The sequence below is a fragment of the Danio rerio genome, chromosome 12 (assembly GCF_049306965.1).
Source record: "Danio rerio strain Tuebingen ecotype United States chromosome 12, GRCz12tu, whole genome shotgun sequence".
Taxonomy (NCBI): domain Eukaryota; kingdom Metazoa; phylum Chordata; class Actinopteri; order Cypriniformes; family Danionidae; genus Danio; species Danio rerio.
The window spans coordinates 16,696,928-16,723,857 of NC_133187.1; the positions used below are offsets into that span (position 1 = coordinate 16,696,928).

Here is a 26,930-nt window from a genome sequence, read left to right on the forward strand (position 1 = left end):
ACATTACCCACAATCCTTTGTCGCTGTATAGATGGGAGGGGAAAGACATGGCGCTACAAATTGTAGTTCCTTGAAAGGTGTAGTTAGGGTTAAGTTTAGGGTTACGATCTTGGTTAATCGTTAACTATTTAAAACACAGCGATAACTCATTGATAAAGGACACTGTTAGTAAAGTGGCAAAGTTAGCAAAACATAGTTAGCAACACGAAGGATCTTTTAATTTGGCTTTGAAGTTATAGTCCAATCACAACGTCGCAATCTACGTCACACTTTGTCTCTATTTGGTAATCTTCCGGCTGAAGGTTGATTATAACCTTATAATATAACTTAAATATCAAAATGTGTATTCATATTACATGTTATTTATTGTCTTATTAAAATACAAATGTATATTTACCGTGAGATTACTTTGTGGGGGTAACCTGATGTGCAAAATGATCATAGTAAAACCAGATCATAGGCAGTATACTTAATTTGAAACGAATAATAAAATAATAAAAAAGCTTCATGTTTGAAAACATTTCAAGCATTTGCTGTAACTAAACCCTGCATCATGTAGGTATACAAATATAAATATATGTCAAACTTAAATGACAAATATAGTGCCCATTAAATAGTATAAATAGTAGTTCATTGTAAATGAGTATGCAAATAAACACAATACATTTTTAATGAAACATTTATAATTTATTTATAATGCCACAAATAAAAATAAATAATAAAAATCACACAAAAATGCAAAAATATATATTTTAACCAAAAATATATATTTTATAAGTTTTTAATGCAATAATATATTACCATACATATATAAATGATTAAAAACAATTATAATTGAAGGAAATGTATATTTTGTATTATTATTATTATATTTATTTTGTGATATTTATTCATGTCATACATCTGGTATGTCAAGCTCAAGTAAAACTGCACTGCAAAAAATCTTTTCAAATGATGCCTTTGGAAATGCCATCATAATAAACAGCTTTCACAACAACAAGAAGTCAAGTTCATGACAAATGCAAATTATGTTTATAATAACAACTTTCTGAACTTAAACATCAAAAGTAGAATAAGTTCAAAACATATTCAAGTATTTACTGAAGAATAGCAAAAACTATTTTTACAAAACACTGAGAACCAAAGTGTGCTTGGTGAGTCCAGGTGTTTATGCTGACTAGACTGTCATATTGCAATCCGGTTAGCATGAGGAGACTTGGGCGTAAAGTGTCAGCAATTCCTGGAGGGCTCCCATGTGTTATTCCAGGTTTTGCCACTGTAAAGTATTAGAAGTGCACAACATCATTACTGAACAAAGAATGAGTGTTAGGTTTCATTTAGAAAGTTCAGTGATATTTATTTATATATGTAAAGTGTCATTAAACCTGGCACTCTTGAATTAACTGTATAATAGGTTAAACATTTCCAGCATGTTTCCATTTATTCCAAGCAGATCTGTCAGTTCTACAAACTCAGAGATCAGGATAGTAACTGCACTTCTCATTATGAACACCCTTATCCTTCACATACATTTTTATCACCACTGATGTCCACTGTTGTAGTTTTCATTGAAGGGAATGCTGACACAAATTCCAGCATGATTTTTTAAATAGCAGAATATGGGTATTATTGGGCCAAAACCTTAAAAAATATAAGATGCAAGATTTGAATCTTGATGAACATATTGTTAATTCACTTCTTGCAATTTAAAACACATCTCATGTTTGACTCATCAATTATATGAAAACTACAACAGCATACTGTGCTTCACCCTAAAATATTTCTAAATTATAACAAGCTTATTGCTTTACATGGCTAAACATTTATTTTATGCCTGCATGATTCACTGCTATTACTGTAACCCATTACACTCTTAACCCAAACTAGTTGACTTTATTAGAAAACTGCATAGAAACATGTTGCCTTAAATCCTTTATGTTTTTACACAAGGTGAAACTAAACAGCCCACTTTAAATTAACCTAGAACCTTTACAATCTTCTTGAACTTACAGTAATATTTTAATTCAAGTATGGCTGTTAAGTTGTACCTTGTATAAAATGTAAGGGGTTTAAGCCACTGGGTTTCTATACAATTTTCTAGTAAAGTCAACTAGATTGGGTTAAAGGAACAGTTCACTATTTACTCTCCTTTAAGTGGTTGTAAACCTTTTTTAAAAACTTCCAAGTTACTTTGTGTTGAACATGAAGGAAGTTTTTTGAAGAAAGCTGGAAAGCTGAAAACATTGACATACATAGTAGGAAAAAACAAATACTATGGAAGTTAATGTTTGCAGGTTTTCATCTTTCTTTAAAATATAATTTTTTTGTGTTTAACTGAAGTAAGCAAGTCAGACATATTTGGAACAAGTGAAGGATGAGTCAATAATGACAGAATTTTCATTTTTGGGTGAATCTCTTTAAGAGTATACTGAAAGAAATGTCCTACTCAATGAAGCTAACTTCAGCTGCATGTGTAGCCCCATGAGTACTTATCTAGAAATCAAAACAATGATCACGTCAGTCCCATTTTAGGCCCTTTATATCATATTGGCCACAGAATGGACAACTTAGTGTTGCAATAAAATAAAAAAATTAATAAAACTATGACTTACCACACAATACAAGACAAACAGTGAATTTTCAGCTCTGCCTTTGCTGTACACAAGATGAGGTTCCAGCTTCAACACTGATCTGAGTGGGGCAGTTGTGCAGCTCTGTGAGGTTGTGACTGTTTAGCTGCAGTGCTGTGAAGAGTTCTTTATTAAAAGAAAGTACATTCTTTTAAAATCTGTACATAATACCAAAGAAAATACAATGATTTTAAATAATGATTAATTCTGAACAAAAACATTACCCTTAGTCAAGATGAATTCATATGTCAAAAGTTTCTGCATCTGAAATGAATAAAAACAGATGTGACATTAGTTAAACCCACTAAACTACTAGATACATCAGTACTGCATTAAGCAGTTGTAAAGTAATGTAAGTGTAGTCCAAAATGAGCCTTAATCTGTTTAAGATAATGATTTAAAAAAACGTTGCTTGTGTTAAAAACAATCCAGCCACTTGTAATACATTTGATCAATGGTACATTTCTGAGAAGGTGCAAGGTAATCCTTGAGTTTTACCATTACCATCCTGACTGACATAATATTTGAAAAGAAGACAGCTTGTTGTGCCTCTTTACCACAATTTAGAGATGATAGATTCTTTATTTTATTAAATAAATTGGTAAAGGCCAAATTGTACTGGTAATAGTGTAAGATATTCATTGTGTGACATACATCAGCTTAAGTTATACTTGAGCTTTTGTTATGCTATATATATATATATATGTGTGTGTGTGTGTGTGTGTGTGTGTGTGTGTGTGTGTGTGTGTGTGTGTGTGTGTGTGTGTTTTAAGGCATGGAAAATAATTGTTTTTACAATAAACCTTTGGAAACACTTGATGTTCTTTAATATTGAAACAATTACGAATACATTTGTATTATTAGAGTTGCATATTGCATATTATATATAGATTTTGCACGAATTCTATTGTGAAAAACAATCTGGTTACACTGTTCCTTATCTTAAAATGTATATTGTTCTAATGCATGACCAACGTTATATGTGAGAAAAATATGATTTTAATAAATGAACTTGATGTAATTAGATAACGTCGCTAGTTTACAGTACATGCTTTATCAACAAATCGTGTTTATTTGTTTACTTTTTACTTACCTTGTGGAAAACCGCAGTGAACCTTGGGATCGCAATGAACCTTGGGATAGCGAGCATAGACTGTAAAAAATAGATCGCCACATACAATGACCCCAACTTTAATAAATAATTTAAAATGAAAAATATCAGCTGAAAACATTTTTAAACTTAGTACTTGAAATTTAATATTTTTTTAAAGTAAAATAATAAAGTAAATAATAAATAATATGAATGAATCAAAGTTTTATTAGGCATAGTTACCCTAAACTGGACAACCGAATATATTTTCACTCATTAAATATAAAGTAAATGATAACATATTTATAAACACCAACTAATCTCCAATAAAAATATATTATGCAGCATTAACGTAATATTTAATGTTGACAGTTGAACTCATCTGAGAACTCACCGCTGATGCAGTTTGACGAATAGCAGAGCGGCGTTAAACTCACCGTGAAGGGATGTCACGTGGGCCGAAGTTTATTCATACAGTAGTTTCGACCCCGTTTACAGACGCTTTTCATGAACAAAATAAAAATTACATATTTTTCAAATAAGAAAACTAAGATAACAAGGCGTAAATCAGGTTTTAAAAATTGCGTTGACATCTATTGGTAATTATACGAGCCTCCAGCGTCTCCATATGACGCCTCAGGCTCAGGCACAGATTCTATAGGGAATCCCTGCACGTCTAAATATGACGCTAAAGGGGTACCCTGTGCGTCAATAACTGACGCCGAGGGTTCCTGACCAAGCGTCAGTATGTGACGAGTTGGGAGTGAGAATGTGTTGACCATGGGGGTCAAACTCCAAGTTCCTGGAGAACTGCAGGGCAGCAGAGTTTAGTACCCACTCTGCTTCAACATTACCTGTAGATTTCTAACAAGCCTTAATTAGTTTGATCAGGTGTGTTTAATTAGAGTTACAGCTTAAAGTCCCGGTCACTCTGCACTTTTCTCCCTGTAAACGTCCATTCATACGCATGTGAGTACTGCAGACCTGGAATGCTAGCTCATGCGACAAATTTCATAATTCGCAGCATTGGAAAGATCAAGCTTGGAGAACGCTGACATGCGAAATTACATCATGTGATTGCTTGAGACCAATCAAAGATCAAAACATGACCTCTCTGGCTTGCTTTTCCAATCTTTAATTATTTTGTTTAATTCCACTACTCGCTCTGTTTAATTCCACTTCGCAGTCCAGTATGACAGATTTTTGCATGCTCAAACGTTAATGTGACCGCAGCCTTACTGTGCAGACCTGTAATATGCAAGACAATATTTATATCTGCTGATTTCTTAATTTGTTATTCTTTTTCTGTTATTTATTTGTTTGGTGCCAAAACAATAAAAAAAAATTTGTCTGAAAAATGTTATGCCTTCTATTTTTTTAATAACAGCTAAGAATACTGATTAATTTTAGTAACACTACAATAACTATATATGACAGACTATTAATGTGTATACAGTACACCGTTGCCAGTTACTTACTGTAACCGAACTTTTACAGTGAGTGGCTGGCAACAGTGTTGCCAGTGTTCTACTGAAAAAAAAACCCGGTAAGGTCTAACAGTGCTGGAAAAGAAGTCAACATATTGTGCTTCAAAATCTCTATGTACTTTTTGGATTCGTTGCTGGTATCAGTAATATTTTGTCCAACCAATTGTTGCTTTACCAATTGTTTACCAGATAACACTAGAACAGCAGAATCGGTTTGGGTAACTTTACTGACTTTCCTGCCAATTGTTCTTCTCAATTTCTTTCTTTTTTGTAAAGCAACAACAAAGAGGGGGGAAGTAAGTAAAAATGCATGTACTTCAACAGGTTCAATTTAAACAGCAGTAAAATGTACATAGTTTTCATAGAAATCTCAATATGCATATAAAGAAAATCTATTAAATATGAATAGAAATGAATGATATATCAATTGAATATTAGCAAAGTTGCAAATTTGTTACACCACTAGCATAATATGTAAGCCATGAAATATTGTTCAACAAAATACAGGTTGTATAAAAACTGGTAATAATCAAATTACCTTTGACAATTAACAAAAAAAAAGAGCTTTTGTAAAAATAAAGAACTTAAGCACATTTATTTTTAGTTGTAAATCAGCCACAGAAATAATATGCGACTGCACGCTGAGAAAAAAAAATTAAAACTGATAGCAGCACAATTATGATAGTGATTCAAAAGCATATGTTTTGGGGAGCCAAATCTCATAATATTTTTGACGTCAGTTGTAGGACAGAGGAAGGAGGAGAGTGGGGGGTTAATGGCCCGCTGGTTTGAGACCCCTGGTCTACTGTAGATGATCCTTTTCTTCTTTGATCCGGAGCACACAACATTCATTTCCCCGAATAATACCTGAAATACTAACACAACTGATTATAGTACACATTTCCACTGTGTAATGGTCCATCCCAGATGCCTCCGAGCCCAAAGAAGTCCGCCTAAGGGATCGAAGGTCACTGTCCTTTACGCATTGACATTCCTCCAGATTCCTTAAAACTTGTAATGATGTTATGCATATGGCAATCCTTTGCCCGTCCTTGCTCTAAGGGACTACACCTTTCTCGAATGCTTCTTTCACATCAAATCATATTTGCTATCACATGTTGACATCACCTGTTTCAAATCACATCATTATTATCACATCATTATTTATCCAACTTACCTGATTACTAGCTCTAAATTATTTTTGTCCCAACTTTTTTGCAATGTGTTGTAGGTCTTAATGACAGGAAACAATGTATATTTACAAATTAAACAAAGTTGACCAGATTAAATGATGAAATATGTTGTGTTTATATTTTCTGCAATGGAATACAAGTTAAAGCAAATTTGGAAATTACTATTTTGTTTTATTTGCGTTTACCATACTGTCCCAACTTTTTCTGATTTGGGGTTGTATGAAATGTAATTATTTCACACTACCCAGTAAAATGATCATACAAAAGATACATATACAAAATACCAAACAACTTGTGAAAAATATCTGATTGTGTCCTTAACTTTTTGATTTTTTACAGTTCATCAGCGTGGGTAGAGAAAGCAACACGTCTTCGCTCAGTTGTGTCTAATGTGCTGCCGGTTGATGTTCTCCAGTCCTGCCCATTATTACCAGGGCTCTTACCCCCTTCTGGAGCAGACTGTCTGGTGTCATCTTTCTGCCTGGAGAGTGTAACCCATGACTTGCTTTCATTTACCGATGCCTTGCGTAACATCTCCAGTCTGCTTAAAAAAGGTGGATATCTATTCCTTATTGGTGCCCTCGGAGAAAGCTTCTACTTGGGTGCACCAGGGTTGTACATCCCTGTGGTCCCTCTGAATGAGTCTCAGGTCTGTGCTAGTCTGAAGGACAGTGGATATGAGCTATTGCAGCTTAGTATTTACCACATGCCACCAGAAATGAAGGTGGGAGTGGATGATGTTACTGGTGTGTTCTTTGTAAAAGCTAAGAAAGCATAAACAATACTATTTAAGGAACATGGGAGTTGGTGTGATAGAAGATGTCAAATTAAGTAAATACACTGGAATCACTTGTTAAATGTATTTAGTTAATTTGAGTTGTCTATCTTAGACTATTCATGTTAAAATATTTAACATTCTGATGCATGATTTATGTTTACAATTTCTTTGTTTATGTTATGAAGGACATGAAATGTGCATATGTTGAAATGAATTAAACGGTTTATTTTGTCAAAATAAAATAATACTTGCTTTAGCTAACTGTTCCTGAATCTTGTCTAAACATGTCAACCATATTTGTCATATGCATGAAAAGTCAAATGTTTAAGCAATGCAGGTATACCTTTAATTCTGAGGAATGTACTTTTTTAAAAATGTGCCAGTGCATTATGTTGATGACCAGGAGAGTTGAAGACAACATATTTTCAATGGCTGGCCAGGCAAATCCAAGTAATATAACATGAATTAAAACATAATAATTTAACACCATTGTCAGCATCACAATTTTTTTCATTAACATTTACATTATTTATAATAATGCAATAATACTTTCCGACAATTTTATGCAGTTCTTTACCTATATATATATATATATATATATATATATATATATATATATATATATATATATATATATATATATATATATATATATATTGTGTGTCATTTATTAGATTGTTTTAAAGGCATATTGCTACATGTCATTCATAGCAGTGTTGATGTGCTTATTCTTGGCTGCATAGATCTACTACACTGCAGTCGTGGCTATTTTGATTATTAAGCAGAGCAAGTACTGAGACTTGTTACTGCCAGTATATACACAGACATGCAGTCTGAAGATATAACACACTGCTGCAAACATACTAAACATGTAACCTCCCATACAAGGCAGGAGAACATGAAGATGAAACAAAACAATAAAATTAATGAATAAACAACAGTTGTATAAGCATATGCATTTATCCACATGGGTAGGCAAATGAAATAAACATCCCCAAAACAAGCAGAAAAATCACCAGGATATGTTTGACTACATGTTCTTCTATCTTTGTGCACCTCCTTACCAATGGGTATAACACTATTGTAAACTAGACTGTATGCCTGGGCTACCTTGCTGAATGCCTCAACACAAGTGAAGTATATGCTTGAGGCTTGGCTACATTTCCAACCAGCATAACGCCAGTGAACTAGACAATGTAAGTCAAGGCTACCTTGTCAACCATTTATTCTTTTCTTTTCGGCTCAGTCCCTTTATTAATCAGGGGTTGAATGAACTTGTCAACTTATCATCATGTGTTTTATGCAGCGGATGCCCTTCCAGGTGCAACCCATTACTGGGAAACACCCCCTTGCCAACCAGCTTAGCATTAAAATCCACACAATGTGTCCCTGTAAAAAAATCACATAAAAGGTTGAGAGAAATAACAAACCCAGCAACCATCTGAGAAAGTACAAATGTAAAAAATGGTTATTTCATTGCTATTTGCATAAGTTTCCAAAAACTTACCAGGTCTGGAAAATGCCATGTCAAAGTCTTTCCAGGTTTTTCACAACCATAAGAACCCTGTCTGTAGTCGTGTCATTCTACATCTGTGAGACTTGTTGCATAGTTGTGTGATTCTACATCTGTGAGACTTGTTGCAGTGCTTGGCGAACAAAAATTATGAATTTTCTGGGGGAAGCAATATACAGGTACACATTACTATGTGGCCACAGAGGGGTGTCCAAACATTTGCATAAAATTATTTGGTAACACTTTATAATAACTACACACTATGAATAATTTAGCTACTAAGCATCAGAGATGTATAGTAACGAAGTAGAACTACTTCACTACTGTACTTAAGTACTAAAAGGCAGTATCTGTACTTTACTGGAGTATTATTTTTTTCTCCTACTTCCACTTTTACTTAAGTACATATTTTACATGAGTTTAATACTTTTACTCCGATAGATTTTTTATGTGCTGCATCGTTACTCGTTACTAGGGGTGTCAAAATGATCGATATCAGTTCAGTAATAGGTCATACCCCGTTATTACGTGACGACGTCATTTATCTCCTATGCGCGATGTCGCAATACTATGGCGAAGGACGGAGGCGCGAGGGCGAGGCGGCACAGCATACCAGCCGCTAGTTTACTATTAGGGAGAAATGTTGTAAAACTTCACCTCTGCCTCTCTCTCGCTCTCTCACTTTGGACATTTGACCCGCTGGCCAGTTTGGGTGAACAGCGCTTATATGTCTAAAGCCCTGTCTGTTGAGGACAATAACCAATCATAGCCGTGTAAGAGCCGCCTGTCATCGCTCAAAAAGCAGGCGGGATAATATTGACATGAGTTTATTAGCTGTAAATGCTTGTGCTGTCTTCTCTGCATGAGTTTTGTTTGATACATCCAGGAAGAGTGTTTTCTTTGAGCAGGTCAAATTAAGGGCACAGTTCGTATATCTGACTGCTGTATTAAAGGACAAAATTTATTTAAAAAAACCCTTTAACTGTCACACCAAGACAAAAGCAATAGAACTTTTTTTGATTGCATTTCTTAACTCCTAATGTCGCTATTTAACATAATCAGTGCATTTTTATTCAACACATCACATTATTTCTAAAATATCAGCCTCTACCAAATGGTTGAGATGTTGGTTTATGGTAAAAGTACCAGAATTAATAAATATACTACAGAAAATATGAACTGTAAGACCAATTTCATTTAAAACATAATAAAAATTAAAAAAAAATATTACTAAATTATAGCCATAAGCCACAAAATATTTCAGATTTTCATTTAACACAGTAATATACACATTTTCCTGTTTTTTTACAATAAAATCAAAATCAAGTGAATTTGTGAAGCAGGATTTAGTTTGCTTGTTTAGTTTAAAGCTTTTTATTTTAAAGCAATCAAACTTCAAAACTCCCAAAGTGTGAATGTGTCTTTGTGTGTGTGTGAGTGAGAGTGAATAATGTGTAAGAGAAAACAATAGTGTGATTGTACCTGTGTGTGTGTGTGTGTGTGTGTGTGTGTGTGTGTGTGTGTGTAAGAGAGAGTGTAAAACAATTGCAACCTATATAATGTCCCCACAATTCACAAAAATGTGTGTGTGTGAGAGAGAGAGATAGAGAGAGAACTGTTTGTGTGAGAGTGTATGAATGTGTGAGAGTGGGGAGCGAGTGTACATTTATGTGTGTGCAGGGCAGTGTGTGTGTGTGTGTGTGTGAGAGAGAGAGAATGTATGTGAGTGAACATGCTGAATTATCTCATCAGTGAAGGCATTTTCTGGTAAAAGGGCCTGACGATGTGAGCTCTTGTACCATAGAAACTATTTACAGAGAAAAACAGTATGATAAGCCATGTTTCTTTTCGTTCTGCTTAATCAAGTACCCCAAAAAGATATTTAAAATAAACAAAACAATTAGTGTATTTTGACTGCTTTCTTTAATAACTACATTACACAATACTTGTACTTTTACTTTCAGTACTTGAGTAGTAAATTTTGAAATAAACTACTTGTAATACTTAAGTACAAAAAATGTTGAATACTTTTGTACTTCCACTTAAGTATGGTGCTTTAAGAGCACTTCTACTTCTACTCAAGTCAATTTTTGATAAAGCACTTGTACTTTTACTTAAGTATGGGTCTCTAGTACTTTATACATCTCTGCTAAGCATTAGCATCTAGTGAATTCATTATTTGTTAAGCATTAACTCTATTAATAAACATTAGTAACCAGTTCATAACTGCAGCTACAAATGCTTTGTTCTTGACTTATAAGCAGCTATATAATGTGCTTAATTGTATTTTCATACTTAGTTAATGATTTATTTTTCGTTAGTAAATTAAGTATCATATTACAAATACAAACCAGTTGTATTTAAGAGTAGTTGAGTGTTTTCATGATCATTCAGAATGAGTTAGTAAATGATTGATAAACTATTGAAATCAACGTTTATATATCTTATTATTCAAGCATATAATAATAGTTAACTAATATGTTAACACATGCTTTATTGACTCAACTTCACGCAGTTTTAAGTTCAATTCAATTCAGTTTTATTTGTATAGCGCTTTTACAATGTAGATTGTGTCAAAGCAGCTTCACATAAATGGTCATAGTAACTGGATCGGGGTAGTTCAGTTTTTAGTGTTTAAGTTCAGTTCAGTGCGGTTTTAAGTCATTACTGAGAGTCCAAACACTGAAGAGCAAATTCATCGATGCGTAGCTCTACCGATCCTGAACCATGCAAGCCAGTTTTGTGACGTAATTAAAAGTGAGGACTATTTATGCTTTATAAATTCCTTATAAATGACAAATAAAGGCTCAGAATCAAATGAACAATGATGTTTGCAATCTATTCTAAAAGGTAAAATTACTGTAAAGTTTAAACATTGCCAAATAACAGGAGTTTCAAAATACAACATAAAACTGGATAAAACAACAACAACAACAATATAATAATTTAACATTATAATAAGATGCAATGTTTAAACTCTACAGTGTTTTTATTTTAGATAAGGTTGCAAGGATTTATTTTTCATATGAAGTACAGTTTAATTTGAGTATCTTTAAATAAATAGGAATGAATAATGTCATTTGTTCTGTTTAGAATTTAACTGAGCCTTTATTTGTCATTTATAAGGGATTTATAAAGCATAAATAATCCTCACTTTAGATTAGGTCACAAAACTAAATGAAATTGAGTTAGTAAAGCATTTATTAACATACATAGTAACCATTAATATATGCCTGAATAATAAGACATATAACGTTGATTTCTATAGTTTATTAATCATTTACTTACTCATTCTGAATGATCCTAAAACCCACAACTACTCTTAAATACAACTGGTTTGTAAATAATGCAGTACTTAATTTAGTAATGAAAAATAAATATTTAACAAAGTATGAAAGTACAATTATTAAGCACATTTTAAATATGTTTGTAAGTCAAGAATAGAGCATTTGTAACTGCAGTTTTATACTGCTTTCTAATGCTTAATAAATGATTTACAGTGTGTAGTTATTATAAAGTGTTACTGAAAACAATGGTCAGTTTTAATATAGGACGTCCCATGCTATATGCATAACTCATAATGAGCCTTTTTACTCCAGTGTTTTGGAGAAAAGATTACAATAGATTACAGTGATTCATTGGCCCAATTTTCTTACTCCTCGGAATGATTAGCAATCTGATGATATCCTCAAAATGTGTCAACGGCACACAGAATTGGAGTTCCCTAGCCCTTTATATTGTTAATGCACAATTTCTCCAAAAAGCAGCCTCATGTGAGGCTTTATAGTACTTTATATTAAGTGTATGCCCTATTTCTCTAATGCTGTAGTAAGAATGTTTCATATGAGGTTTGCCTATAGTATGGGATGTCTTGTACAAGAACTGACCATTGATTCGTCTGCTTATTAGAAATGATGTCTTTATAAAACTCTGGATTATGTTAATATTCCATTTCTTCTTGAAAAAAAAAAACTGCAGTAGGAAGGTTTTATGTGAAGTATGCATTTAGTACGGGACGGCATGTACATGAACTGACCATTGTTTTCTTCTACTATTAGAAAATGGGTCTTTACAGCACTTTATATATAATGTTACTGCCTCATTTGTGCAGAACACTGCAGTAACAAGTGTAAAAGAGGTCGGTGGAAGGAGCCTATAGCTGGACACGAGCTGTGCTTTCTCCTCACGAATGCATGCTGTGGCATCGCACAGACTCCAATAGAAATAGCATTTGATCATGCGCCGATCACGAGCACAGGCAGCCAATCAAAATGCAGCTTAGGTCTGCGATACATTGAGTCTATTGACTTAAGTTTCATTCTGTTCAGAGAGGGAAAGGTCACGTGCTTTGCTTTCTGCCTAATGTCAATCAGTTTTGTGTGCGTCAATGATGAGAAGTGTTTATACATCATTTACATAACTGCTACTACTGTTTCATCATTAAACTATTCTATTGAGATTATTGATTTATGTGCAAGCTCGTACAGAGTCATGGACAGCCGAGGCTAGTATTAGCGATCTTCTATTTACACTGTTAGACATTTCTGTAAATTACACAGTTATTTACTGTATTTCACCCAGTATAATACTGCAAATTCCTTTTACGGTAAAAAACTGGATTTACTGTACCGTTGCATTATGGGAATTTAGTGTGACGTCGAACAACATATACAGCGATGTACTGTATTTGTAAAAAATTGTGTATTATACTGTATTTTCCACAACTGCTTCGATGCCACCTTGCAGCGATTCGACTACTCTGCAACACATTTTGTCTGAGGACCCTGGAGCAATTCTGGAGGACAATTTATTAGCGTGCCTGATGAACATGCTGGATTTAACAAACTTTACTCTGTTAAGCTGAGGCAGTGTTTCATTTTACAGAATGTTTTGTGGACGAGAATAGAACAAAGTAATGTATAAAGTTGGCTAATATTATTTTCTCTGGCTTGGAGTTATTTCGCCCATTTGAGAAATATATCATCTACTAAGATGTTACCTTTATTTAGTTTATTACATTAACACTACTATTACTTTAAATAAGACTGTTTATGACTATTAGTCATTGTTCTCATCATATCATTTTATTTATTGCATAGGAACCGGTGTTGCAGGAGGTTTTGCTTTAGGAGGGAACCAGAGGGATGCAGACAGTTTTGGGGGACACTTAGCACAAGACAACGGTCCGACGGAGAGTATTTTCCCCCAGAAGAATATGAATGAAAGACCAACAAATAATCCAGGTAAAAGTGCTTCTGTCTGTGCTGACAACACTCGACATTGATTAGAGCACCTCTTTTACTTGGTTAGCATTTGTTTGCTCGACAACATTGGCTGAAGCGATCTTAAAATGGTAACGTTAGCTAACTGAGCTAAGTTTACACCTAATTGGACTCAAACTCATTTTAACGTGCAACGTTTAACTTAAATTGATTTATACTATATATATTAGCTGTTATGAACTTATTTTTCTCTGGTTTAGAGTAACTTATAACGTTAGCTTGAGAAAATAACATCGCAACGTAACCTATAATAACGTTAACGTAAATCTATACAATATGCACAGAGGTAAAGTTGGTTTTATATTCGCACATTCGTTCATTTAGAAGTTTCTATACTGTTTTACCATGTTACTTTGAATATTTGATCAGAATTAGCATGCCAGTATGACTTGAAATCAACATTAACACTGTTTATTTGACCGTGAGCATGTTGTACTTTGATAGTCATTGGCTGCTAATATGATTTCGCTATTTAGAGTTTGCAAATAACACTTTTATGAAATTATATTATTAAGGGGGAAGTCTGAATCTGCTAATATAAAACCAACTTTACCTCTATACATTATGCTAATAACCACCTTTTTGCTATTTAATGTTTGCTAATTATTTTTTTATCACAACTCTTGACATTTGGTTTAACATCATTTTTACCATTATATTTTTTTCTGTTTAGATATGGCACTGGCACAGCAGCAGGTTTTGTCTGAAAAAGAAAACAGCATTTCAGAGGAACGTCTTGATCAGCATAGCCTTATGCTTAAAAATAAGCAAGACCAGTAAGCAACCAAGGTAAACAAATAAAAAAAAATTGTGTGGAGGTTGTGGATTGTAGCATGGTATTCTTATCTGTATTTTTGGCTTTTTTATGGTCTCAATATAGAATACTGAGAGCCTGCCTGTCCAAACTGGAACTCATACAACAGTAAGTACTGTACATCTATTTGTTTCTCAATATAGTAATGTTACTTTTAATACAAAATGTGTCACATGTTTAGTTGCTAGCTAAATTAAAGATTTGTTTCCCTTTTTTTATCAAACCATTTAGTAGGTTTTTTTTTTTTCATCTTTGTTTATAATATTTTTGAGCAGATTGAGGTCTATCATGGGTCAGACATTTCGTAATACAATAATTAGTTTTGGGATACATGCATTCGTTTATGTATTAAATGTCTTTTTCCCCATTTCATGTTACCTAAATATTTTTTTTGTATAAATAATTCCAGAGGATGAAACAAAATGTACAGCAACAACCAGAGTGAGCCAGAAGAAGGCAGGAGAAGTAATGAAGAGAATGACAACCATGAACAACAGTGTGTTATCCTTCTTTCACCAGCTAACTGAGAACTTGGATTAGGTGAGACACTCTTAATAGTTGTATCAGTATTCAGTCTGTTTTAGTTTATTAGTGATACTTAAAACAAATTGTCTAATCTGTCCTGCAGTGAATCACCCCATCACAAATGCAACAATGTTTTTGTAAAACCTTGTTGGGGAAAAAATAGGACATTCTGGTTAGTTCTCTTTTAAACATGGTAGTGAGCAGGTCATGAGCAAGAGCCAGTTGCTCAGTACCAGCTAAAAACTAGCCCAACCCAGCTGCCATGCTTCAAAATAATTAACCAGTATATGATTTATTTTTTTAAACAAGCTTCTTCTATGCTTATGTTAGTCTGTTTCTCCTTATCCAGAGTTCTTCATAATCCTGGACTAGGCCAAATCCTGACCAGATGCTGTGGTGGTAATGGAGGAGTGATTCCTGTAAGACACACGTGATTAATGAGTTTCCTCATTGATCCAATGGGCCAGCCTGACCACCCGCTGGTGACCTTTCAAGCCTCCGGTGCCTAGACTGCGGCTTTGCACAAGTTTGGCTAGAGGAGAACTGGTTATGCCCAACTGAGCCTGGTATCTCTCAAGGGCTTTTATTCTACACTTTCATCAGTTGGTGAAGTTTGTTCCATGCCACTGTCACCACTGGCTAGCTTGTCTTCGATTGGTGTATCGGTAGATTTGCTATTCCGTGTTTGGATTTTCAGCATTGACATTTACTGCTTCAACTCTGATCTTCTATGTTAAGCTGCTTTGACATCATTGATTTACATATTAAAGTGCAATAGAAATAAAGATGAATTGCATTTGAACATGTAAATTCAGACATTGTTGAGCATTTAACACCAGAATTTGTAATATTTTAAAGTTGGGTTGTTTCTGAGTCGGCTAATAGTTACAAATATTTATTTTTCCAACAATATGCAATTCAGATGTTTAAATTATTATTGTACATGTATGTTCTAGTGCTTTGTGTGGTTTATTTATTTTTAATTGTTGATTTTAATGCTTATTGTATTTTTCTCACATTTTCTTTAAATGCTTTAAGCATTATTAATGTTTTGAAGAATGGAATATTTTGTAATTGTGTCTGGTTTAATGTCAGTAGTAAGTACAACTGGGTTTTTTTCTCTCAACAATATGCAGGTCAGACACTTAAATTAGTTTTGTACAAGTATGTTCATGTGCTTTGTCGTTTCAATGTTTTTTTCTTAAAATAAGATAATTTGAATGATTGAAATGTAATGTTTTTACACATTTTTCTTAAATGTTTTCAGCATCTCCAATGGTTTAAATAAAGAGTGTTTATTTCGTTAATATTTTGTAATCATGTCTTTTTTATGTCAATAGTATTAAAATAATATTAATAAAATTATATTATAAAATATTTAGGACAAAATTAAAAGGTTTACAGTAGCTAACTGTTTACTTAGGTTTTAACAGTAGTTAACCATTTTCAGACACTACGGTAACATGCTGTAAACTGATTTACGGTTGTATACTGTAAATCTTAAATACAGTAACTTACTGGCAACAGTGAATCCTGCAATCAACTGAGAAGAGACAGCCAACATCTGAAGTAAGCCCTGATGTTGTTAGATTATGGTCTTCTTTCTGGACACTGCCTAATAAACCCCCAACTGTGGAAGAGCTTTCTCAGGCGCTGAGGAAAACCCGCCTCAGAGACGCCTATTTCCAGTCACCTCCACCAGTGAGCAGAGAAACCACCTAAACTGCACACCAGTATGCCACACCCTATAGCAGCTCTCCAACAGACCAAATTATAACTCATCTGCACAACCAAGCAGAGCCATGGACTAAACCACTGCCTTCTCTCCTTGGACAGCAACCCATTCAAATCACCCACTCACATTTCTATAACATTCCGCTATACCCAGTACACAACTGGTTCATTTCAGAGACTGAGCCAATGCCACAAACTTCATACCAAGCTACATCTCAATTTAGGGCTATGCACCTCTTCCTCCCTCATACTAGAGTCCAACAGTGGAAGGGCCCACCTTTCCAGATTTTTACAAAGAGTACAGAGACCAGTATGTTGAACTTAGGATGGCTTTGGATAATTTGCTCCACCCCCAAATACCAGAGCATTTTAATTACTCCATTCTCCTAAAGCATGTGAAGATACCTAATACTCACAGACTAGTGTTAGCACATGCAGAATCAGTCACTCCTTACAGAAATGCCCTGCAAGCCCTTTATAGAAGGTATGCCAGGCCCTACCAGTTTGTGCTGAGAAAAATAGAGACTTTGGAGAACCTCCTACCTATTCGTGCTGGTGATGAGTGGGCATTCAATGAGTTTTCTCTCAGAGTTCAAGCAATAGTCGGCGTCCTTAAAGCCCTTAAGGATGATGGTGTTGAGGAACTACACAGTGGGTCAAATGTTAAACGACTGTTGAATTTGACCCAACTGATACTGCCAGAACCCTAAATCGAGATCAAAGAGCACTCACTCGACCATGAACCAGGCAAACTAGCATACTGCATGATGTTGACCAAAGACAGACTACAGAAACAGGTAACCATCCCACTGTAGTTCAGCACAAAGCACCTAACAAGCACAAACCCCTTTGTCCACACTGCAAAGTGGAACATTACCTCAGCCAGTGTACTGCCTTTAATGCATTAACTAACGAGAAAATTGTGGGCTGGATCAAAGAAAAAAAAGATGCTGGAAATGTTCATGTTTACACATGGCTAAAGACAGTGACACTCAGAGGCCTTGCCTCCTGTGTCAAGCCAAACATCTCTTTGTGCTCCACGACATAAACCAAAGGAAAGCTGAAGTCACCAATGAAAGCTGTAGTTTATATAACTCAACCACAGAGACTCTGTACCTAGACCAGCCACAATGTGGTGGCAAAGTCTTTCTAAAGGTTGTTAAGGTTACACTTCATTACCAACAAAAAGCTCTGGACACATCTGCAATACTTGACGATGGCTCAGAATACACCATTATGCTTGCCACTGCTGCACATCATCTTTGGTTCAAAGGGCAAACCAGAACAGTTGAACGGACAGTACAACCCTAGAGTTGTTCGGATTAGCAGAATACACATATCCAATGAGTACCTTGCAGAAAAAGTACAGAAACCTCAGGGGTGTTCCCATACCACCCCTGCACAAAGCTTGTCCCCTGCTGCTTATTGATTCAGATCACATTGAGATCATCACACCAACTGAACCAGTGTTACTGGGACCACCTGGGGGTCCAGCAGCAGTCAGAACTCGCCTTGGCTGGGCTTTACAAGGCCCCTCCAAACATGTTCAAGAACAACTCCCAATCTCAGTGTCTGTTCACACCTAATTGTTTCTTATCTGCAGAACTATATCATCACATTGAAAAGTTATGGCAGATGGACATCCTACCGTACCAAAGTGAAAAAAGTGTAGTAAGGTCACAACTAGACCAAGGCAGCCATGCTGTAGGACTCAATGTGGACCTGACTGAGCTCCGTAACACAACGTTTTGTGGTCTCACCTTGGATGATTCTGGATCATCCAATGCCAGATGCCAACCAATTCTCCACCTTTGAGGAACTCCTGGAGGCCACTTGTAGATTCTTACATGGGGCAGCAGGGAAATCCAGTGACCCAGAAGCCATACAGTATAGACAAAAACAGTTTCACCTTGGTAAATCTGCTGAAACAGATCTACTAAGGTGAGCCCAAACAGACAGTTTCCCTTCAGAGTATCATCATCTTACAGCTGGTAATCCAATCTCATCATCCAGTCGTTTGCTTTCACTATCACCTGAGTTGGATAAAACAGCACGTATCCATGTTGGAGGATGATTACGGCAAGCCCAGCACTTGTGTTACAGTATTGTAGCAATACCAATATTCCAATAGTACCAATACCAATAGTCCTGGACCCAAATCACCCAATCACCCGACTCCTCATAACAAACAGTATGCTGCCAAACTCAACAGAAAGGGTCTTTGTTAAAATGCGAAGGGTATTACTGGATCCTCAGAGGGAGATAAGCTTTACGGCTCCATCAACGTTCCTGTGTCGAATGCCAAAGGTAGAGAGCAAAGCCCAAAATCCCAAAGATGGCAGAACTCCCTCCAGCCAGACTTCATCTCATGAAATCGCCTTTCTTTTCCACGAGAGTAGATTGCTTTGGACCATTCCTGGTAAAACGAGGAAGGTGCACTGAAAAGAAATGGGGTATTATTTTCAAGTTTATGAAAACACACTGTGTGCACTCAGTTTTTCTGGCCAACATTGACAGAGACTCCTTTCTAATGGCTCTCAGACGCATGGTTGCTTGACGCGGAACCCCCTCTGAAATGCTGGCAGATCAGGGGCCTCATGTACGAAGACTTGCGTGGAAATCTTACTAAAACATTGCGTACGCACAAAGCTGTAAATGTGCGTACGCAGAAAAAAATTCAGATGTATGAAACACTGCGTACGCCGAGTCTCACGCATATTCTTTTGTACATCCGAATGAACGTGAAACTGAGCGCAACATGCACGAGCACAAAACCCCTCCCTGCCTCCTCCCCCGTATGAATATGCTAATGACTATGTTAATGGTAAAACCCAACGAAAAAGCAACGGCAAAAGCAAGCAAGAAGAGAAACTTTGAACAGAATGTGAATTGGAGGTGCTGCTTTCGGAGGTAGATCGGAGAAAAGCGGTGTTATTTGCAAGTTTGTTTTTCGGAATTAACAACAAAAGAAAAAAAAATAGAGTGGGAGAGTTTAGCTGATGCGGTTAACACAGTTGGCTCTGAACATCGCACTGAGTGCATTTAAAAAAATAGTCTGGTTTATATCTGTAAAATGTTGCAGCACTCTGAACAGTCTCAGTGGCGCGCTCGTAAGATGCATGTGATCATGTTTTGACACGTTCGAGCATGAACTCGGCTCGAATCCAGCGTCTGATGAACTCTTTCTTCTTTTTTTTCCCCCGCTACATATCATATTTTGCCTACTATTTATCACGAGAAAGACTAGTAGGAATCATTAATAAGTTTGTGCATTATATTTTATTTGCACATTTATTGAATGGAAATGTTTCTGATTCACGCATGCAAATTCATCTTCAGATAGTGTCTTAATAGCAATGTGCGTGCAGTAGATCGCTCAGATTACATTGGGAAAACAGGCGACCGCTGCAAATTGTGCTTTAATGTTTAGCTGGTCAACTGTATGGTATGGAAATCTTACATACCTACTAGATGAACCCGTCTCATACAGCTGCCATTGCAAGGCTCAGACACTTTGTAGAGAAGAATTTAACACAACTGCCTCTAGGAGTCGCCAATGGAAATAAAACAGACACGCACAAAAAATGTGCGTACGCCTGCCAAGAAGCTGCCGTGAACCTGCGCACATTCCCACGTTCAGTTCATTGTTAGTAAATCCAAACGTGAGCGATTCTGAGCGTGAAACCTGGCGTAAGCAAAGTTTTTGTGCGTACGCAGCGTTGATACATGAGGCCCCAGGGCACCAATTTCCCAGGAGGGGATAAAGTGTTACAGACTGCGTTTACAGCCATGAGTCCCAATCTCCAAGCCCAGTTAGCAAAATAGAAAATCCATTTCCATTATAATCCACCAAATGCCCCACATTTTGGAGGTATGTGGGAGTGAGAAATCAGTCAAAGCAGCCTTACGCACCATAATAGGACCTCAAACTCTCACAGAGGACATGCTCAGAACGCTGGTTATAGAGGTTGAGGCTATACCCAATACAAAGCCACTGGGTTATGTTTCTTCTGACCTGGCTGACCCAGATCCTGTGACCACATACCTCGGATTTGATGGTCTCGTTCGTTCCGCAAGGATAGAAGTCAAAAACAAACAATATCACCGTCCTGTGGCCTGTCATATCACTCTGCATGCTATTCCAGATGATAACCCTACAAAAGACCAAAATGGCAAAGGATGATTGTACATTTGCATAGCAAATGTAGGGGTGGTTGTAAGAGGTTGGTGGGCTGAGCCCATAGCTGGACAGGAGCCGTGCTCTTTCCTCGTGCATGCATGCTGTGACATCGCAAGCAGACTCCTATAGAGCTAGCACTTGATCATGCGCCAATCACAAGCACAGGCAGCCAATCAAAACGCAGCTTAGGTCTGCGGTACATTGAGTCCATTGACTGAAGATTCTGTTCAGGTTGCATGCTTTGTTTTCCGCCTAATGCCATTCAGTTTTGTGTGCGTCAATGCACCTCAGTTCACAACTGACTATATTACAATAAGGTAATTTCCAATTCAGTTTCTAATTACACTATCACATCTTTTTCAAGAAAATGGATCGGCCCACCGGGAACTCTCCCGGTCCTCCTGATTGGCCAATCCAGGCCTGGGGTCCATTCTTCGTATGTGGATTACTCAGTTAGCTGGATTTGGATATTGACGATTTGGTAGATCCAGGATAGTTTCGTTCTTCAAAGCTGATCTGAGAGTTGTTCATTGCAACAGTTCTCCAAGCTCAAACCTGATCGGAAGCAGGTTCAATTCATATAAACAGGATTAGATCGGGTCAGTTCAAGCACAGATAATAGAGAAAGTACCGAATTATGATATTTTCTTACAGTAGTAGTTATATACACTTGGGAAAATAGTAAAAAAAAATTAACTATATATATATATAAAGTTATAGTTATTAATAAAATAAATAAAGTTATATTAACAAAACTTATGCAATCTACACCCTTGAAATGACAGTACAAAGAGAAAATTTATTGATATGAAATTTTTAGATTGCTTTAGTACAATCTGTGTATGATAATAGAAATGCAGAATATGTGACTTTTTTAAAAAAAAAAAAGAAATGATACATTAATGCAGTCATGAACATGTTTTGACAGTTAATATGCCAGTGATTATGCTTCACAAAAGTTGCAGACACCTTTACCAATATCAAAATGCTTTTGTAAACATCCAGTTATTCCACACAGCGATTAAAAAAATGGCTACTGTAATAAAGAAAATATTTTCTAAATGTAGAACTAAATACATTAATATGCATTGAAATACATGATAAATACTCTTGACACATGAAAGTGTAAAGCCTGCAGTTCACAACATATGTGGAAAGTTATTGCGTGTCATATTTAACAAACCGTTATTTGCTAATCTGCTAATTTGATGTAATTTTGCTCACATGGATAATTGAATATTAATCAGATGATGTCATTACGCTGCTGTGCCGTCAGCCAATCGTTGCGTTGCTGATCATGATTTCTAGGATCGATAGATCTGTCCTTCACAACACACGCAGTGATCTCAGATCAGTTCATCAAGACATTCTAATCTGATTCGCGAACTTGTTTGAAGAACCAAATTAGCGAGAGATCAGTTATCAAGATTAAAAAATCCAGGATCGGAAAAATCATCTTAGATCATTTAAGCGAGGTACGAAGAACAGACCCCTGGCTACTACTGTTTCATCATTATACTATTGTATTGAGATTATTGAATTATGCGCGAGCTCGTACAGAATCGCGAACGGCTGCAGCTAGTATTAGCCATCTTGGTAACACTTTATTTTGATGGTCCTCCTTTATGTTTAGATTTAGTCTGTTGACCATAAGTTCCTTTTCAAGTTCTTATCTCATCTGAGTAGTATCTGTAGATTTTCTTTTAAATGTTCTTAGACAATCATTACAATGTCTACACCTCGGCTCAGTTGGCGTTTCTGTGTGGAGTTTGCATGTTCTCCCTGCCTTCGCGTGGGTTTCCTCCAAAGACATGTGGTACAGGTGAATTGGGTAGGCTAAATTGTCCGTAGTGTATGAAAATGTGTGTCGATGTTTCCCAGAGATGGGTTGCGGCTGGAAGGGCATCCGCTGCGTAAAAACTTGCTGGATAAATTGGCGGTTCATTCCGTTGTGGCGAACCCGGATTAATAAAGGGACTAAGCCGACAAGAAAATGAATGAATGAATGAATAAACTGTGTTACCAATATAGATTCTAGATGGTCAACAATGTTTCATTAGACATGCAACAACTCTTCAACAAAGTTCATCAGAGTATTAGTAGATATGCAACAAATCCTCAACATTTAGATTGTAGATATTCAAAAATGTTTCAGTAAATATGCAATAAATCTTCAACAGATGTTTAACAATGCATTAGTGGATATACAACAAATCCTCAACATTTATTAATTATTATTCCATATCTACCAATAAACTGTTGAACATATACAACCTCATTTGGTGACACGTAACTTGCCAAAAGTTTAATAAATGTTGAGTATTTGGTGCATATCTACTAATACACTGCTGAACATATTCAACTTAATTTGGTTACACGTGACTTCCTAAAAGTTTCATAAGTGTTGAGCTAACTCCATTACAAGTCTTCATCAGAGGTATGCATATAGTATGGGATGTCCTGTACAAGAACTAATCATTGTTTTTTATACCTATTGGAAATTGGGCCTTTATAGCGCTTTATATAATGTTAATGTCCTGTTTCTCCAAATACTTTAATAGCCCCTTTCACACAGTGATACCGGTAAGTATCCAGAAAATTTCTGGAATGACTTTTTTTAAAAAACATGTTCTCACAGACATGTATTTTTCCAGAAAAGACCATTCACAAATTCATTCCAAAATACTGGTACATTCAGACATCATAATACAGAAATTACCCGAAACAGCTGTGATTTTATAGAAGGATTTGGCCTTTTCTTTATGGTTTCACTTTTATTTAAAGCTAGCTTTAGCATTCATGCATCTGCTTTGTGAGACATCCAAAGGCAGAAACGCAAACTGCAGCTAAATGTTTACGCACTTGACTACATTAAAAATTCTGTGGATGGATAAGTATTGTGAACAACAAACATATGGAGAAACATATGAAGAAAAATGTTGTGATATGCATAATATGTGTGTGTTGGTGCTCAACGGCTACTTCATGTGCACACGTCAAGCAACTGAAGCTGTTTGAAGGTAAACAACGGATTATCATAAGCATTTTATCAATAATTATTTACACAGTTGCATTAGGTATGAAAATAGAAACAATGGGCCCTATCATACACTCAGCGCAATGTGGTGCAAGACTTGATGCAATTGTTGTTTGCTAGTTTCAGCTATGGAACTAAAATAGACTGTTCAATTGACCAGATCAAACCAGGTCTATAGTCCAATGCAGAGCACGTTAGACTACGTTCACACTGCGAGGCTAAGTGCTCAAATCTGATTTTTTCTCAGATCTGATTTTTTTTGCATGGCTGTTCACACTGCTCTTATAAATGTGGCCAATATCATATTTGCAGTGTGAACAGATCATGGTCCTAAACTGACCCGCATGCGCAAAAGTGCATTACGGAGAGCACAAAATGTGTAATTATGCACACGTGTGTGCTGCATGAGTAAGCACGTTGTCAGATCTTGCCTATATGATTATTACCCTTTTCACAGACAACCGTGGTGTAAGTCATGAACTGTAAATGATTGTTCTGCTACTACTAATGTGCATTTCGGCATTTGAGACCTTAAATAAGTCTCCTGTGATAAAAAACACTGATCGTTTGTGATTTATGACAAGCGCGGTGCGTGGTGCTGTGACCACCGCTGTAGTGAACTTATCAAGGGTTAATAAGTAGTCGCAGGCTAAACTGTGAAGGCGGAGTTGGTGTCACGTGAGGGGGTCAAAGCAAGGAACAACAGAGACAAAGATCCAAGTGCAGATAAAATAAGATTATATTTAAGCAAAACAGGGACAAACAGACGTGGCTGATACAAAAAGGACAATCCAAAAACGTAGTCAAAAAACTGGCATAAGGTCAAAAATAGATGGCAAACAGGAATCAAACAATAAAAAAGGCTAAAGTCAAGAAACAGGCAAAACAACAAAAAGCTAGGACATGCAAGGTATGTACATCAACATCAAAGACTCCGTACTAAACTGGTGTATGTGTGGTGTATAAATAGTCTGAATGATCAGTCATCACAAGTCTCAGTTGTGTCTCATCAGCCTTGATGAGCAGCTGGTGTTTGGCATGGCCTGATAGGACTTGTAGTTCCTAAACATGACATTTGTAGTTCACCAGCGATCTGTCAGGAAGGATCACTGGTGAACATGACATTAGCTGGGGAGGGCCTGGAGCATGGAGCTGTGGAGGGCCTGGAGCATGGAGCTGGGGAGGGCCTGGAGCATGGAGCTGGGGAGGGCCTGGAGCATGGAGCTGTGGAGGGCCTGGAGCATGGAGCTGGGGAAGGCTTGGAGCATGGATCTGCGGAGGGCCTGAAGCGTGGAGCTGCACACACAGCCCCAGTGGGTCTGGAGGTTTAAGATCAAGATGGACTGATGGTTCAGATAACTCTGGCAGCACTGGGAAGTCACAAAGCAGTGGCAGCCATTCGTGGGACTCAGGTGGCGGCTCCGGCCTCTCGTGGAACTCAGGTGGAGGCTCTAGCAGCACTGGCTGTGATGGGAAATCTGGAAGCTCTGGCTGTGAACTTGCCTTTCGAGCAGAAGAACGTTGTACAAGGGATGCCCTCATCCCTGTAACTGTGGGGTGAGCTGCAAGCCCCATCGCCAACTGGTCTTCCTGTCCCTTTCTGAATGATCAGTCATCACAAGTCTCAGCTGTGTCTCATCAGTCTTGATGAGCAGCTAGTGTTTGGCATGGCCTGATAGAACTTGTAGTTCCTAAACATGACATTTGTAGTTCACCAGCGATCTGTCAGGAAGGATCACTGGTGAACATGACAGTTGGTTTATCTCCGTTTGAGGAGGTATTTAATTTTACTTTGTTACAAACAGCAGACACGTGCAGAAGAGGGGTTTGGGTGCTCGAGCACCTGCCCTTTTTTTCTCTCGGAGAGAAAGTTCTTTCTCATTTGCACCCGAATACCCTATCCGCAACACCCACGACGCTTTCGGCTTTGTGATCAACCCGTGCCTCAATCGTTAACCAGATTAGTTAACAAGCACCAGTTATGCCTTCAAAATCTTTTTCAACATGAACAACCAACTTTCTGTGGTACTGTAATCACCCAGTGTGCTATTCTACTGTGCTGCTGAGGAGTAGAGGATGTTTGCAGCACAGAATGAGGACGCATGTCGCTCAAAGATTACGTAAAAGTCACATGAAATCCGACATATCTGTTACACTGCGGTCACATTGCAAAACATCAGATCTGTGTCTGATTTAAGACCACATATGAAAGTGGCACAGATCTGACCTGAAAAGATCAGATTCCATGCGGTTTGGGCTGTTCACACTGTTATCACCTGTGTCATATGAGGGGGAAAAAATCAGATTCGGGCCACATTTGCCAGCAGTGTGAACGTAGCCTTGTTGTGCTCCTAGCTAACACACTGCTTAATACACAAAGCATGTACAGCAATACGCAAATATCTTAACATATGAATAATAATTAAAGTATTAAAATATTACAAAATACTTTATTTTTTAGCCTACATAAATATAAAAACCATACTTTCATGCCTTCTTTATCTCGGGGGGCTTTTTCAGTTTATTCATAACAATTTGCTTTTGTATAATGTTATTATTATTAGCAGTAATATTTATTATATGCACATTTATATTTGTTTTGATAAAAAAACAAGCTTAGATTTGCCCACCTGTCAGGTTTTAGACCATATGGGGCATAGCATATGT

At 36.6% G+C, this 26,930-nt stretch overlaps 2 protein-coding genes and 2 long non-coding RNA genes across 4 annotated transcripts in view; 2 read left to right on the top strand and 2 right to left on the bottom strand.

Annotated features, from left to right (window-relative positions):
• Positions 1-7,435, top strand: part of pnmt (phenylethanolamine N-methyltransferase) — a 46,560-nt gene extending 39,125 nt beyond the window's left edge. The window contains exon 3 of the mRNA XM_021480459.3: positions 6,740-7,435. Coding sequence (XP_021336134.3) covers positions 6,740-7,178 — 439 coding nt within the window. The 3' untranslated portion in view covers positions 7,179-7,435. The remainder of the gene's footprint in view (positions 1-6,739) is intronic.
• med1 (mediator complex subunit 1) overlaps positions 1-26,930 on the top strand; it is a 700,564-nt gene that overhangs the window by 505,022 nt on the left and 168,612 nt on the right. The gene's annotated exons all lie outside the window — the stretch shown is intronic.
• On the bottom strand, positions 666-4,241 carry LOC137496803 (uncharacterized). The gene is made up of 5 exons (XR_011017397.2): positions 4,158-4,241; positions 3,724-3,783; positions 2,855-2,894; positions 2,613-2,756; positions 666-1,276 (listed from the first exon to the last, which is right to left on the bottom strand). It is a non-coding gene; the product is annotated as an uncharacterized lncRNA (long non-coding RNA).
• LOC137496805 (uncharacterized) overlaps positions 8,124-26,930 on the bottom strand; it is a 33,779-nt gene continuing 14,972 nt past the window's right edge. Inside the window, exons 3-4 of the long non-coding RNA XR_011017400.2 lie at positions 8,686-8,850; positions 8,124-8,567 (exon numbers count right to left, since the gene is read on the bottom strand). This is a non-coding gene — a long non-coding RNA (uncharacterized lncRNA). The remainder of the gene's footprint in view (positions 8,568-8,685; positions 8,851-26,930) is intronic.